Source organism: Manacus vitellinus, unplaced genomic scaffold (genome assembly GCF_001715985.3).
Source record: "Manacus vitellinus isolate BGI_N305 unplaced genomic scaffold, ASM171598v3 scaffold_7_pilon, whole genome shotgun sequence".
In the NCBI taxonomy this organism is placed as follows: domain Eukaryota; kingdom Metazoa; phylum Chordata; class Aves; order Passeriformes; family Pipridae; genus Manacus; species Manacus vitellinus.
In genome coordinates, this window is record NW_021940813.1 from 18,165,896 (window position 1) to 18,183,666 (window position 17,771).

The 17,771-nt window shown below is 35.4% G+C and overlaps 1 protein-coding gene across 2 annotated transcripts in view; it reads right to left on the reverse strand.

Moving 5' to 3' along the window:
- The window catches only part of STS (steroid sulfatase), a 107,072-nt gene that overhangs the window by 66,604 nt on the left and 22,697 nt on the right, over positions 1–17,771 (reverse strand). For both annotated transcript variants that reach the window (XM_008926803.3, XM_018084385.2), the window contains exons 3-6: positions 16,743–16,895; positions 14,918–15,039; positions 12,158–12,280; positions 6,124–6,547 (exon numbers count right to left, since the gene is read on the reverse strand). In XM_008926803.3, coding sequence (XP_008925051.2) covers positions 6,124–6,547; positions 12,158–12,280; positions 14,918–15,039; positions 16,743–16,888 — 815 coding nt within the window. In that variant the 5' untranslated portion in view covers positions 16,889–16,895. The remainder of the gene's footprint in view (positions 1–6,123; positions 6,548–12,157; positions 12,281–14,917; positions 15,040–16,742; positions 16,896–17,771) is intronic.

Here is a 17,771-nt window from a genome sequence, read left to right on the forward strand (position 1 = left end):
GGATCTTCTTATTCAGTATCCTCTCAGTGGATAAATTAATGCTTATTCCCCATAGGCACCTCCTCTACTTCCAGATTAGATCACCAATTAGACAGTGATCTTTGTGATAGGACTGGCTGAATGCACTCATTAAGCCTTCTTATTCCTGCAAGAGGAAACGGCAAACCTTGGTTTAGTTGTATCAAAGCAGGACTTTCTCCTACATGCTGGATTTCATTTTGTTTTGACTGTTAACTGTTAAAATTCTTGTTAGTATGAATGAATCCATGAATGAATGGTTCTATCCTACTCTTTTAAAAGACACACCTTCAAACACATGTCACGTTTTCAAAATTTTTCAAAATCAGAAAGAGAACTCCAGACCACTTGGGTGTAACTTATCAGAACCAGAAGAGTTGCTGAAAATGGAATTGAGAGAGGGAGGAAAATGTAAATATATAAATAATCTGACTCTTTCTACTACATATTAAAAGTAGGATGTGCTACTACTGTATCTGCATTTGTGATGTAATTCTTCCATGCAAATAGACAAGACACTTTGACATCTATAATTTCATACCCATTGTTTCCTTTAAATGCTTAAGGTACTCAACTCATATATGTTTTTATTTCCTTTCTATATAACCTTTTTTCTCCTCTTCCTAAAGTACACTTTCATAAGCATGGAGAAAGAAAAAGAATTTGCCATCTAGTACAAATTATACTCATTATTAAATCCCTCTCTCCCACAAAATGTTGGAGGCCAATAGACAGCTTTACTACCTTTTTAGAAGTGTTCCATTGACAATGCTTTCTGCCACTCATCACAGAACTAGTGAGGTCCTTAATAATTCTTAAATTATTTAAAGACTTTGTAAAGCCTTATATGAATCCACACCTTCTTCCTGTTACCTTTTTGTTCAAAAGGCACAATCAGAGGTCTGAGAGAAAAGGCATGAAGATCCAGTAGAGTTGTTACAGCTTATAGGTTACTACCTGTTTTTAATATATGTGCATAAATACATCATATGTATACAAAGATTTACAAACTCTACTCTATAATTTGTATTTTGCTGTAAACTATAAGGAATATTCCTGTAGGATTTATAAAAACACTTGATTTCAGAACTCTTAACTCCAGTATAAAATGACAACTGCCAGACATTAAGACCCAGTAATACATAGAAAAACTCTAAACCAGTCTCCTAGAGTAGATAAAAAAATCTGAATACGTGTTGCAACAATGTTTCAAGGACTAAAATAGAATAGATAAAGTGAAAATTTAAAATTTATTAACTGTTATCACAAAATTTTAAAAATTATGCCTATGCAATCTATGACTAAAATAATAGACAAGAAAATTGTTCATATTCACCTTCCCCATACCTTTTAAATATAAACATGTTTGTATGCAAATACTGTTTTCCAGAAACTAGATTTCATTAGGATTTTTTTAAATATTAATTGTGACCAGCTATACAAATTTGTCAGACAGGTATTCTGTATCAGAGAGTGGTACTTTCATATTGTTAATTTTTAATACATTAGAAACTGGTCTCTGGTATTTTCCAAAACTGAATTTTCTGTGCAGCTGGTCATTAAAGGGCATGCTGAAGATATAAGAGTGACAACCACGTTGAATTTAACATGAAATAATTAGCATGCATTTGACTTTCAAATATGCTGTAGTATCTAGAGAGTGTTCTTACAGGTTTGCAATATGTAAACACATTTCCCCTTGGGAAAAAGTAATTAGAATTAACACACACTGAGATGACCTGCCCACTTACAATTAGGGTAAGCAACTAAATTACTATTTGTTTTCACACACCAGATCTGACATTTGTAATTGTATATATTTGTTTCCAGTGCCATTTCTGGGTATTGAATTTTGTATTTGCTCTTTTTCAGTCTATCTAGGAACAAACAAAAATTGTAATATGCGTACGCTAGACTAAAGAAGATAAATATAATTTCACCTCTCAAAAAAAGCAGACTAAAGTAACTACAACAGCACATAGCTACATGCTATAAAGAAATTATAAGATAACTTTAAAAACAAACTCTAATGATTATATAGAATCACAGGCCAAAGTCTGCCCTCCAGCAGTCCAAGGTAATAATTCTGCAGACCCCTCTCCTTGCTTTGCTAGGAATCAAAAACTCTTATCATTTTGTGATCCCTGTGCCCAAGATGGCCTTCAACCATCAAATCACTCACCAGTCTCCCTCTGTTTATAGACAGCAGGTCCATCAGGGCACCTCCCCAGGTTGGCTCACTCACCAGCTGTGTCAGGAAGTTATCTTCTACACACTTCAAGAACCACTTACACAGTTTCCTGTCCACTGTACTGTATTTCCAGCAAACATCTGGTAAGCTGAAGTCCCCTACATTAACAAGGGCCAGCAGTTGTGAGACTTCTCCCAGCTGCTCATAGAATATTTTGTCTGCCTCTTCATCCTGGCTGGGTGGTCTACAACATATTCCCACCATGATATCTTCCTTGTTGGCCTATCCCCTGATTCTTAGCCATGAACGCTCAAACCTATCACCATCATCATTAAGCTCTAGATAATGAAAACACTCTTTAACCTACAAGGCTACCCCACCACATCTCTCCTTCCTTGCCTATTCCTTCTGAAGAGTTTGATGTTTATACATAGTAAGAAGTCATAAAGCTGACAGTATGACTGAGAATCAGCTAGAAAAGAAAATGTCAGGAAGTCCATCACCTGAACTCCAAAGAACTTGCAGAGGTAATATAGGCAATAGGTATAATAAACTTATAACATTTATGTTGGAATTATTAATATATATTCATACACATTGCATATAAAAGGACTTTACAGGAAAATGCCAGTGCTGTTGAAGATTGGAGCTTCATCATATATTTATTTTAAAGATAATTGACCAGTTAAAAAATGCATGATATCTCATGATTTTTTGTTTGATGATAAAATGCGTATTTAGAACCAGTTAAGATGAATGCTTGAATTCTTTAAATTCAGAATTGTTTGCATTCTGGTATACTTGTGCACAAGAATTACTTATGTACACGACTGAGCTTGCTATTCACTGTATCATCTAAAGTAAAGGAGACTGTATGACAAATTGAATATTCAAACATGTGACTAAGGGGCTGAAAGAACTGGAATGGTAAGAATGCTGTCGAGCAACTGTGGCTTCCCAAAACCTTGTGGCCCTTCATTTATGAGTGCCAGATGTCTGCATGCTATTGAAACCTGGTTGACTCTTCATAGCCATTCACCAACAAATCACCAAAGTCAGTAGAGAAGTCATAAAAGCAATGGTCTACCTGTGCCCTGGAGCTGACAGGTGTGAACTATATAATGTCAGAACCAGTGTGTCAAAGTAAATATTGGTTTTGTTGCTCTCACTAATATATGGGACACATCAGTTCAGTGAATATTAATCTAATTACTCCTATCCCCAGGAGCAAGGTTTATGGTCATATACTTTGCATGAGAATTCACTAAAGGGCACAGTTAAGATTGCTCAAATGCCTTAATTGCTTCTCAATACCTTAATGTGCTTGGATATTCTCTAATTTAACAATGACTCTGAAGAGTCTGGGTTATAATTCTCACTATAATTGCATCATTCCTGTAACAAAGTTTGTTGTAAATTACGAATATATCCTATTAACCTTGACTTCAATTTAACATCACTGTTGTCTGGAAACTACATCAAGATTTGGGGCCAAGTGCTCAGCTGATGTAAAGCCACTTACCTCCAGCTGAGTCAGCAAAGCTGTGCTGATTTAGATTATATGTTATTTTTCCATCTCTAAACACTGGGCTCAAATAATGACACTAAGCTATACAATAACAGTGTGCACATTACACATATTAATAAAGTTAAAAGAGTTACTGGTTTTCTAGCAATGATTGCCCATCTTGAACTCACCTGTTTTGGGGCAACCATTTTATTGTCATGGCATTGAAATCAATGAAACATTCATAGATACCCAAAACAATATCACTACAGGCACATTATATACTTGTAAATAATGGTAGAATATACCAACATATAGTTAATGTACTCAAGAGTCTTTTAAAATCACCAAATGCTTGGTCACAAAGCAAATAACCTCTCAACAATTTTCATTGTGTATGTTTGTGTTTGTAGTAAACAAAGTACTTCACAGTTAAATGTAGTTGAGAAGGCATCTTTATCACTATTGCCAAGAGGAAATAAAGATGTTTTAGTTTATTTATAAATACTGATGAGAATGTTGATTGTTGGGAAAACTTACTCACTTAAAGAAATTTGATATAAAACCACTTTTATTTTGGTATGATGAGTAGAGACGGCCACAGCAAATCATAATGATAGAAATGACAGAAAAATTGCAGTATAAGATCAAGATTTTAGTTAAACATTTTTTCTGGCTAACAGCTAGAAACAGCTGCTGCATGCAGGCACTCAGTCTAGAAAATTTAGCCTCTCACTCTTTGGTATATGTTTTCATCCAGCAATGACACTATGTGAATGTATTCACAGTAATTAATGGTACATACTTTAAGAATAATAATTCAGGGACTTTTATGTCTTAGAATATATTTTTACTTTGATTTAGTATTTTTAAAAATGCTTTAATCTGTATCAAAAGGGATCAAGAAAAATACTTTCACATATTTTTTCAAAAAGTTAAATTGATGAAATATTTTTTCTCCAAATATATTGATATATATTTCCAAATATACAAATGTATACTTTTATGACTTCATCCCATTAGAAGCCCTGTGGTGACAGCTATGGCAAAGTAGCTAACTTAGAAAAAATGAACAATGACTTAGGATGTTTTTGTACATCCAATGTTTAGGTGGCCCAATGTGATGGCTATTAAAAAAAAATTGTTTTCAAAAAAACCATTTGTTTCACAGAATCACAGAATGAGTAAGGTTGGAAGGGATCACAGTGGGTCATCTGGTCCAATCTTCCTGGTCAGGCAGGGTCATCCTAGAGCACACAGCACAGGATCTCTAGTACAATCTCTCTGGGCAACTTGTTCCAGTGTTTGGTAACCTGCACAGTGAAGTTCTTCCTCATATTCAGGTGGAAATTCCTGTGCATCAATTTCTGCCTGTTGCCTTTTGTCCTTTTGCTCAGCACGACCAAGAAGAGCCTGGCTCCATCCTCTTGGTACCCTCCCTTCAGATATTTACATAGATTGATGAGGTTCCCTCTCAGTTGTCTCTTCTTGAGGCTGAACAGGCCCAGTTCCCTCAGCCTTTCCTCATAAGAGATGCTCCTGTCCCTAATCATCTTTTTAGCTGTCTGCTGGACCTGTTCCAGGAGCTCCACCTCTCTCTTGTGCTGAGGAGCCCAGAACTGGACACAGTAGTCCAGATGTGGCCTCACTAGGAGTGAGTAGAGGGGCAGGATCACCTCCATCTACCTGCGGGCAGTGCTCTTCCTAACACAGCCCAGGATACCATTGGCCTTCCTGGTCAGTAGGACACACTTCTGGCTCATGGACAGCTTGCTGTCCACCCAGACCCCCAAGTCCTTCTCTACAGAGCTGCTTTCCAGCAAGTCAGCCCCCAGCTTGTATTGGTGCTGGGGGTTATTCTTCCCCAGGTAAAGAGCCCTGTACCCTAACTTCTGTGAGTCAAATATTTTCAACATTAATCTGCCATAAAAGTGGAGGCATATAAAGTGCCAGTATCTTTAAAAATTTATCTTATGAATGCCTTTTAATGGTTGCATCAAGTTCATGAAAAAGTTTCCCATTCCAGAAAAGTCATAGATTATGACTCTGTACTGTGTTTTCACATAATTAAGTCACACCGCAAAAGATTTGTCAGATTTCAAGTTACATGAAATTCTTAATAATGAAAGCCCTAAAAAAATTGACAATTTTTGGAAAAAAATTCTGAAGTATGTAAACATAAACAATTTTAAAATTTTATAGAGGAATTAATTATATAACTGATAGAAAAAACCCCAAACAGTCACTTTCAATAAGAAGATTAACTTCAGTCATCTTTTAAAGGAAAAAATTATGATGATTATACATAATGACATATTTGTCATGCCCACAAGCTCATATTTTTTCCAATTTTTAGAAGCATCATCATTGTGAAATGGCAACACTGACTTATAACATAGAAACCTACCTTCCAATAAACTGCATGGCTTCCTTTGTCAGCCTCTGAGTAAGGTTCTCATAGGACAGTGGCTGCTGGATAATCTGATGATTCCTCATTAAGAAGCAGTTTAAGTGTCGAAAATGATAGAAGAAAAATATCAAAACCACAAGTGAAATTGTGATTATTAACAAGCAGTAACAGAATGCTTGGAAAGGTACATTGAGGAGGCCGATGTACCGCGCTATAGCCAAAGAGACAAGGGTGATTCCAGCGATTTGGATTGGGATGATAAGGGCTTTCTGAACCCCTTTTAAAAATACGCTGCCTTGGCCAGGTTTGCAGTCTCTAAAATTGGTCACAGTAAGCCCATAAAAGTAATCAAATCCATGACTGAGGGGGTGGTGACAGAAGTCATTACTGCTTTCACAGTTCATCCCAAGATGCCACTTTCCTACAAAGAGAGAAGGACAGGGGGTGTTTTTGTAGTTAAATCATCAAACTTAGTTTTAATGTGCACTATCCCAAACATGAAACTGTCACTGTCTAACTGCTATCCCCCTGCCACCAGCATCTATTGTGTGGATCCCTATTTTCTATGTAAACTTTCTTTATGCCTTCATCAAAGATTTTGTTTCATGTCTGCCTATTCATCTTATTTAGAAATAGGTTTAGCAGAGCTGCTGCTGAAGAACATTAAATTTTGAGTGGGCTAGCAGGTCACTGAAGAGCAAGAGCCCTAGCAGACAGTTAACTTTGGAAATGAAACTTTTGTGTATGTGTAGTTGTTATAAAAAAATACCATTTTGTAGCAGCTACTGACTGAACAGGAAGAACCAATACAGAGTTACAAAATATCTTCTCTGAAATTTTTCTAGCAAATAATTTGAATAGTTTAAAAAAAGAGAGAAAAGAAGAAGAAAACAGTAACAAACAGGAAATAAAGCAAGAATAGGAAAATTACCAAAGCATTTATTATTTAAATGATTGCAAAAATCTCTGTCAATCGCCCTCACAATATACACAGATATATATGATGAGGGTGATTATTTTGCATCTTTTTATTTTATATATATAAATAAAAAGCCAAACAACAGTAAGAAGTAAATTGCTGCCAAATACTAGCTCTCACAGCATTTTGTCTCACTAGGAAATCACTCTAATTCTGATATAACGTTGGACACTGACTGACACAAAAAACCAGGAGCCTGATTTGCATTATAGTAGTACAATTTATGTTCATGCTGATTACAGTAAGTATCTAGATAATACATTCTATGACTCAGGTATAACCTCTTACCATATGCTTATGCATTGCTTAGCACAACAGACCTAACTGTTTGGAAGCTGTTATTTGAATTCAAATGCATAATTATTAAAAAAACCCAAGAATTCAGTTAAGCCTGTTGAGATAGTTTGGGGATAGAGCTATGCTCTTTACTCTCAGCCAGAAAATGTATTGAATATTTTAAAAAATATGCTGGCCTTGACAAAACAGATAACATTATATATTTCTGGGCCACACTATTTATTTTTCTGAACCAAATATGTAAACATGACCAGCATAATTCTGGGGTTGTCTTGAAGGAAATAAACAAGAAAACCTGAAAACCCAGTAAGTCCTCATTCCCATAACTTAGCCCAAAGAAATTTGAAATATTTGTTCTACAGGCTTCAGAATACACATGGCAGAAAGTACAAAAAAGGAAAAAAATCATACATAGAATTTTCCCCTTTTCCGAACCATGCCAGCTTTTACACATCTGTAAGAAAGAGTGCTGATGCAGACAGTCCTGAACATCTTCTCTTGGGTCTAGAGGACTGCATATTCATTCTGTACTTCTTCCTTTGGCAATGACAAATGCAGGTACTGCAATACCAAAGAGAGGTTCTGCTTTATTTTAAATAGTACCTAGCAACTGGATGTTGCTATTTCTCTTCCACAAATAACAGAATGGAGGTATAGGATGGGAATGTCATGTGCTTAAGTTCATCTCCCAGCAAAGGTGTAAAAAAGTATCACAGAAATTTGACTCTGAGTGTTTAGTTGAGTCCAGTTCTCCTCATACATCTCTTGACAGTCTAAAGTTAGAAATATCTTCTGTATACCATCAAAGCAGGTATAAAACATTTTCAGGTCTGCTTATGTGCCAGTGAAACTAAGGTCTCTATAGCTCTTTCATCCAATCAGAATTTTTCCCTGTCAGATGGCTCCTCACCTGAGGTGGTATTCTGCTTTTTGTGGGCAGAATGGCTCGTCACTACTTTTGACATGGTTCAGTAAAAATTACCATGGTCAATTAAAAAAAAGAGCAGAGCAAACCACTGTACTGACATTTTAGATATTATAATGATGCTATAAAGGGCTAGATAAGGCTGGAACTCTGATTTTCATTCCCAGCATATAAAGACAGATTTTTGAAAAGAAATGCTTCAATGTTTTCTCTCAGTTTTACATGACTGTCTTCATGGAATAATCATAAAGCCAGACATGTAACAAGGTGAGCATGAAAAAACTCTCATCAAGTTAGATAACTGAATTAATGGTAGAGGCTAATGATCATGAATATAAATGACCTTCAAGTTTTAATTTTTCATTTTTTGCTGTTATATGTCAATCTCAAGGCACCTATAATTCAGTAAAAAACTCAAATTAAATACAGCTTCAAGGTCATTTATTATGATATAGAGGGTTTTTTTAAATGGGATCTCAATAAAACTAGATACTGCAAGCCAGGATAGAAGAATCTGGCAATAACAAATTAGGACAAGGTAAAATACAGGTCCTATTTTTATCAAAAGGGTTTTAGCAAGCACAACAAATTGTTCAATGTCAGGTTGAACTTGGGCCTCAAAAAGAGATTTGTTCAGAAGCAACTGAAGCCAAACAAAGCAGAGAGCAAGTTAGTGGGAAAAGCAACAGAAGCTCTGGTTCAAATTATATCGGCAGCTGTGATGGAAAGACAAAATTGCTGTTCTCAAATGGCTGATGAGGTAGAAGGTTCTGATAGATCCTGCACTACTCTGAAAAAGCAAGTGATGACTGGGTCATGTTTTGTTTTATTCCTTGTGACAATAACCCCTGCCTTGAGCTAGTGCTTCAACATATTACTGTAATGTGCTTTACAGTCTGAGGCCCTTCTGAATCTGAGAGCAGCGCAAAATGCTCTCATCCCTTTGCCAAGTGATGCTTCACAGGATGGACACTTCACACAAGCATCATAAGCATTTCAGTAGATTCTACCAAGCTTTTGAGTGAAATTTATGCTTTTAATTGTAAATTATGAGTACCTCAATAATTTGAGACTTAGGCATTTTTCCTTCTCCGTCAGCCACAATTACGATTACTGCAGAGCAAAAGCAATGCAATGAAAGGCAAGTAGAAATGTGAGGCAAGTATTATTCAGCCAAGAAACTTCACTCAGAACTCAGTTTTTCAGAACCCAGAATCCTGGGGATACTACAAAAATCCACGTTTCCTGTCTTTTTGTCCCCTCAGTTGAAAAGGGAGCAATCTGAAGACTGAATTGTATATAATGACATATTTCTTTTGGAATGATGTTATTTTTCAGATAAATGGCAAGAGGCAAGATGTGGAGCAAGATGCAAACAGAAATATTTTATGTGCTCAAAGAAATATATTTATATCAATAATAATAAAAAGTGTATGTGCATATGCTATTACCATGGTCAGATTTTAAGCTGTTTTATGAATAACTACTGCATTCATCCCAATCTCTAGACTCAGTCAATCTTGGATTGGACACCTTACTACTGTAATGTGTCCAAATATTACATCACCTCATTCTGGAAGAAAGAAACAAGTACCAGTTATCAATTAGTTTTTCAACTTTGGAGATAAGATACATAGGTAGATTTTAAACTTCTCTGGATAGCAAATAACACACTGGATAAAAATAGTGAGGAAAAATTAACCTTTTACTCAACTGTAATTGATCATAGTAGTAGTTAAAATAATACTTATCTAAGTGGAATTTTGCATTATGAATAGCTATTTCCTGTAAAACATCATCATTTCTTTCTACTGTTGAAATATCACATATTCTATGCATCTGCTCTTTCTTATAAAACTTGGGGTTTTTGCAGATCTGATTGTGTGTCTTCCTAGCAGATGTATTGGATGTCACCTTCTTTGTGTCACAGGGGAAAACAATAAGGTAGAAAAGTGTATACATAGAGTAGATTTATAGCCAAAATATATTTTGGGATGTATCAAGCAAAAGGAAGCATATATTCAGAGGAGCAAAAAGTATAAAAAGAAGCAAAAATGCATTTAGGGAAGAGAAAAATGTCCTTAGAGAATAAACCAGAGAGCAACTTGGGAGAAAGAAAAAAAAAAAAGAAGTGACATTACAGGTTTGAGGAACTGAAAGGTTTAAAATTACCCTTATGCCAATCCATCACTGGTGCAGGATTTGACAATAATTTGTTTGGGAACTGCTGAGTTAGATTGAACCCAGCAAAGACTCCCTGACCCAGACCAATATGATGTGGTAAGAACACCAGTAGAGGCAGAAAATGGGCTGACTGGGAATCAGACTCTGTCTACCTACTCTTCAAATCTACATAATGTTTCTTTTTTTCATTTACATATGCTTTATCCCTAATTTTAATGCACTTCTTGATTTTTGGAAACCTTCATTATACTCTAAGGATATGGTGATATTACATTTTATGGTCTTATAGCTATCATTCAGGCCACTTGGAAGAACTGTTCATTAAGTATCATGGAGATAACTTCTGGAGATCTAAGTGGCAAGCTGTCATGTTGCAGTGAAAGTAGTTAAAAAAAGAACATTAAGTAGGTCAGCCCCAGAAAATGAGTTATATTACAGTGCTTGTCACAAATAGAAAAAAACCCAGCCTTTAATTGAATATGGAGCAATAGGAATTAACTCCATGAGGAACATGACAAATTATGAATGGCTTTTTTGCACTATGATTCAAATACACCTGCACTAAATATACTTCTGATAAGATTTTCTGGTTTTCTTGTTTGTTTCTGTCAGGACATCATGGTATTTTATCCTTTATAAGAGCAGGATATAGCTAAGTAGGATTTTTAGTTAGGAACACTAACTAAAGTTAGGTTTGTCTACACAATACAGATATTTTTTGAACAGTGGTGTGAATTGTTAGCCTTGCTAAACAGCCTGATTTTTTAAACAAAAATCACTCCCCAAATTACAAGTTTCTGTTTAAAAATCAATTTAAAAAATCAAATTGGATGCATCCTTCATCTAAATTAATTTAGTAATTCCAGTGTTATGTTCTCTGAACAACGATTCCCCGGTAATTCCAGTACAGAAATACATTATGTAATACAAGTTGTAGTCTAAAATATAAGCAGTATGGAATAAGTCATTGGTCAAATTAAAAAACAAAAAAGGGACCAATCTTTAATTTTATACTTTTAGGATATTAATTCCAATTCTATTTAAAATTCACCTAGTGGGATTCCTTTGCCCATCACTGGATATTTATGCTGCAGTTAATTGTCTAAACTGTCTTTACAATGAGAGAGAAATACATTTTTATATTACCTTTCTACTACAGGATAAGAAAACTTTCCTAGAAATGCCCTTTTCTGGTTGATGACCAAGAAAAGAATCCAGGCAGTTATTCCAGGTAATAACTGTCTACTTTATGGATATTTAAAAACTCGTGAAATCAATTGTACCACTGTTCTGACTTGTACCCTGTGATCAACCCCTTATTGTGATCAAACCCTCTGTTGTAATCAAATTCCTATTTATACTGAAAACTTTTCAAGAGCTTGACTAATTTTCAGTTTGTTCATCATGTTTCTCCAGTACCTTGCACAGTGAGACTATAACTACACAAGTGAATTAGACATACTTATAAGATTAGTGTTTCACATAGGCATGGGAATGTGCTCAGCTTTGTGCCAGAAAAATAAATTCATTATGCTGTGGGGGGAAAACGCTTAATGCAAACCCTTAATAGTCTATATGAGAAGCTAATGTTCTTTTGATTTAAATGAATGTAAAAGTGTTGCACATGTGTTGTTGCACAATTTTACCTATTAGAGCGGTTGCATAACCTTTCTGTTTCAGGAGATTGGAAAAAGTTATTTCTTCAGAAGGAAGTCCTCCGGAAGAGGCAGAAAATAAGAAGACACCAACTCGTGAGAAGGCAGCCATTCCTAAATACAATGAAAATTAATGAGACCTGGATAATACAGAGAAACCACTTTCTACATGCACTTTTTTGCTTCAGGTGGTATCACTTAAATGACACATTACAACCAGACATTAAATATTGCAAGTGGTTGATACAATCATCCATTTAGCTGAGTGAGGTCTTCTCTGTATTGACATCAGAAATTGAGAAGTTTAGAAAAAAAAAGTCTCTGCTTATAACCATGGGGCCAGACATGACATAAACAGCTGTATGTCCTTCTGTAGATGTTCTAAGGTTTTTTCAGCAAACCTGAAAAAAGTTGAGCTTGAATAATTTATTTTTCTTGTACCTGGGGTAGGAATGGAACTGAGGACTGAGATCATTGCCAAGTTCTACTCTCCAAATTTCCACTTTCTTCATACATGGTTTTCTATAAGCTTTTAAGGCCATTTAAGAGAAGGTACATTGAAATAAGGCAGTCTTACTACTGGGTATGTAAATATCATGAGGTCAAAAGAGCGAGAGAGAATCTAATTCCGGAAATAGAGCAGCCAGGGCTCTCAGCATTGATGGGAGAGGACCAGCAGTCCAGTGGCACGAAGACACATGATTCAATGCATTCAGAGTGCACTAAAAGAGCATCAGGTATCGGCTAACAAGACAATATCTAAATAAGGCACAGTAATTTCTATATACTGAGAGTCTGAGGAACACAAATGAGCTTATAAGCTACTCTCAGGATGAGGAACTTGAGAGCTCAGGTTCATGAAAATTAGATTACTGGGATTCCAGATGAGAGCTGGCTCTGAAAATAGACAGACAGAACAGAGAATATCTATGCAAATCTGTGTAGATGTATCTTCAGGAAGTCTAAATTATGCAACTGGATGATTGCAGTGCCCAAATTACATGACTGATGTAGACAACCAGAATCTTCAGTCAGGTATCCCTTGTGGTTACATGAGAAAAAGACTTGTTAGACTGGTTTATCAAAGACAACTCAACTTACCCTTCATATGTTGACTTCAGTTTTTTATCCCAGCTATTTTTGTTGATTAACAGTTTAGTTTTAGTCACATATATATATCATTTATTTATATTTAATTTTATGTATTAAAGCTTTTGTAATGGAAATCAGTGTAATTCCCTTAAGCTACAGAAATGAAAGTACAGACTTATCTTTGGGGTTTTTTTTCATCATCACCTTTCTCTGAGTTTGTGTCTCATCAAATACTGCATTTTGGAATCTTTTTCTTCAGCTCTATTAGCAGGAGTTTTAAATTTATAACATTTTTTTCCACATCATGATTCTACTGCCTTGTGTAATAATCCTTTACTAGGTCTTCAGTGATATTTGGAAGTACTCCATATTTAGCCATTTTGTAATTTAAGTAAGAAAAAGTTCAATTTTTGCACCTACGTGGAAATGATCAGTGAAGAAAAAAATTAGAATTTTTCAGAATTAAGAAAATTTTTCAGAAATAAGAACAAGAATTATAATGGAAAGTGACCTGTTGCTTTACCTACAGTAAATATTAATAGCAATATAGCTGTAACAGGTATATGAAATTTTCCTTTGCAGCTGAATGTAATGGAAAATTTAGCAAGTTATATTAGCTGGCACTTTTGCAAAAGCTTGTTACTTGATTTGAATGAGCATGAACGTATCAAGTAGGCTCCAGAGTCTTGCTTTGCTTTCATTCCCAGAAGCAAGGACAGGATGTTTTATCACTAATGAACAAGTGATCTGATTAATGTATAATGATCCTTGCTAAAAATGATGTTAAGGGAATGTTAAAGTTGCATGGCTAAGCACTGAGAGGCTCAGTCCCAGCACACTAAAATAAACAGACTAGATCTTCACTTGCTCAAATGGGCTTTGGATCAGGTATTTGAAAAGTAAGAAAAATTAAATGCATGTATTCATAAGATACTTAACTCTGTATATTGGTAGATACAGAACAAAAATATGCAAAAAGAAGGGAGATTTTTTGCTTTCCTCTTCCCAGTCTTAAGAACAACTTGAATACCTTAATGAGCTGTCCTGCCCCCAACCTTCCCCCCACCAAAACAACAAGAAAAACAAAAAAACCCCCAAAAGGTAAACCCTACAACTTGTCTAAACCAAAAGGTTTTGTAGAAATCGAAATGTCTGAGTGGAAGCATTTACACGGGATTCTTCCGTTGCGTCTTTCTAGATGCATCTCTGTGATGTCCAGCACTTGGGCTGCCCACCAACATACTGGGAGCAGCCTGAATGCAACTAGGGAGGCAGGCAAAGAGAGAATTGCATAGTGGTCATTGAATACTGGAGGAAGTTGATGGATTTTGCGGACAGATGGACTGCTCCTTACATTAAATAACCACAGTCAAATCTTTTTCTCGGTATTTAAACAAAAAAATATTTTACTCACTAAAAAGACTTTATTTTTTCTGTCAACTCTTCTCAAATGCAAAAATTTGCCATATATATGAAATATTTCAAAAGCATACCAACTCTTGATGAGCTTGATCAGTAAGCGGAAAGACTGATCATTTATCCTCACCTAACTTGGTAATGATAAAGATATCAAGAAAGGTCAGACAAAAAAAAACCTGCATAGAGTTTACTGTAAATAAAATATGATACTTATATACAAATAAAGTAATGGGGTTTTACCTGATCTTATAGGATATCTCCCTGTCAGGAAAGCTGCCCTGCTTGGAGTGCAAAGTGGGGCTGCTGCTATATGCTGAGTAAGCGTCACTCCTTCCTCTGCTAGCCTGTCAATATTAGGGGTTCTGGAGAAACATAAGTAGGAAAAAAAAAAAGAATACACAAAAATTATTATTTGGAAACAGTTATGGTGAGATCAAGACATCTTAGGCAAGAACTATTAAGGAAATCAAGTTCAGACTCACCGTATGTAAATTATCAAAACCATGATGGGGTTGCAGTTCTAAATACTATCATGTCAAATATTTTTACTTTAGGTAAAACACTGAACTGAGACACTGTGCCACTATGCCAAAAATCTTTTTTCCCACTTTCATCTACTCTTCATGGCCAATACTAAATTGTTACACCTAGACATATTGCATTGCAACCCTTTTTAATGGATTCCTTGACCCAGAACTGTAATTTTGCAACCTTTCTGCTTCAGCAATGGGGAAAAACAGAGACTGGAGAAAGGTTGTGCTTCCTTACTCCCTACTTGGTGTCACATCTGTCTCTCCCCAGTAAAAGGTTTTTGGGATAGGGATAATGTTGTATGGTGCTATCAGTTAATAGAGGAGATTCAAAAAATTACAACTCTGTGTTACACTTTATATTAATGGTATCTACATGTCTGACATGATTATGTCTGCAATTTTAGAGCCAGGGGCACAACCAAGTTCCCATATCTGCCTGGGAAACCTGTCTATGACCTGGCTCATCATGCAGATGAAAATTGGTTCCTGCAGGAAGAAATCCTGTGTCCTCGGTTCTACAGATAAAAATTACTAATGCAGACTGGCCAGGAGCTGCAGCATGCTCTAATAGCTCTCTGACCCAGGAGATTAATGACCATGACCTCAAGGCATACTAGTGCTCCTATCATCTAAGTCTGAATAGTCAGAAACATTAATTTTCCAACTGACTTATTTGCTATCAGTAGCATCACCTACTAATAACAACCAGTATGATGAAATTTCTTCATATTCCAAAGATCTAATTCTGAATTGTCACATCAGAGAACATAGATCTTGGAGTCATTCTGTACCCTGTGATGGGAGTAATTCGAGCATCAGTATTGTACATAATTGTTTCCTGTTTAAAACTAGAATCTGTAACTTTATTTTCTTTTTTCAGTTATGAGGAGGTTTTACTTCTAACTAACATCAGCAGGAACAAGAGCATTTAACATTTGACAGGACAGTGCTTTTAGTCTGAATGTTTTATTTAACTTTGTCAAAGCCTTTGCACCACAAACAAAATGACTAGGTACCACTTTCTCTGTTTACAAAATCAGCACACCTAAGTTAGTAATAAGGAACATTCCGGGGAACATTGCTGCATTATTCAGGCATATTAACATTTGTTTTAATGAATATATTGATTACTGTATGAAGATAAATTAATGAAAAACATTTACAATTGGTTAACAACAAGCTTGTCTCAAATCATGAGTGCTTCAAAATATGCTTAATTCATCGTAACTGTGTCATGTATATTTTAAAAGAAAACTGGTGACTATACTTTGCTTCCCTAGAGCTACCCTTATTTGGTTGGTTGCTCAATTCTCTGTTTATAATGCAACTCTTCAGCAGGATAAACACATCAGATAAGTCTTTTGTCAAGAAAAGAAAACAAAGATTGAAGATGTTATTCTCTGGAAAAATTATTAACTTTGATTACTTATAAAAAGCCTAATCAAATCTCTAAATGTTCTGGCATTTTTAACTTTAAAAATCCATAGAAAAACTAAATACAAACCTGTGACTCCCCTAAATTATCAACATACCTTAAGGTTTTGTTCCCATAACATCCCAGGTCTCCAATACCAAGATCATCAGCCATCAGCAAAATGATATTGGGATTTGAAGCACTGTGTGTTTTGACACTGTTTATGGCATACTGACAAATTATTAGAAGTAAAAGGGGTCCCATCTTCTTCCTGGTGTGTAAGAAGAGGTGGAAAATATAATAAATAGACACCTTTTAAAAAAAAATTACTTTTAATCTAATTTTGTCCTATTATTGACCTTTGTATAGCAAAAGACAAAAAGAAAGATTGAGTATTTTTATTTGGCTTTTTTTTCTCAGGGTTTTCTTTAACATTTTCTATTTCATAGTTCTTAAAATAAAAATGCATCTTTTAGTATATAGCTAATTTTTCCTTCTACCTCTTTACAGAGATGAAGCCTTTAAATAAAGACAAACAAAGAACTAGCTACAACCTCAGTGACAATCTTGCATACACAGATGCACTGCACAGCAATAAATCATAACAGCAAGCAAAACTTGGGATTTTTTGTCATTTTTGTGGGGGGGTTCTAGGTCCAAATGTGATTTGAGGAACATAGAATCTGAAATCATTTAGGACCAAAATTTCCAAGGCTCATTGCAGGAAAAAAGTGCTATATCCAAACTAAAATGGGAAGAAGAATGTATTGTACACAATACAACATACAATAATATGCCTTTATGATAAAAGCGGAGTATTTGCAGATGTGCATGCTATGAATGCTACTTTACCTCAAGAGGGACTTGTCACATCTGTTTTAAACTGCATTGACTATGCCCTGTCTGAAACTGAGTGCCTGTAGGCTGTAATGGACCATGCCAGATATATACATCAAAAAGAACAAACTCTATTTCTCTCTCTCTTTTGTGTCTGCTTATACTCCCATCTTTTCTGGATGTAGGTAGCCTTTTTCAAATGCAGATGAGGTATGAGTCACACCTGTACTCTGGATTATGCTGGGACAAGAAATAAAGTGGAAGAAACTAGGACTGAGGTAGAAATTTGAAAGTGAAAGAGTAGAAAAAG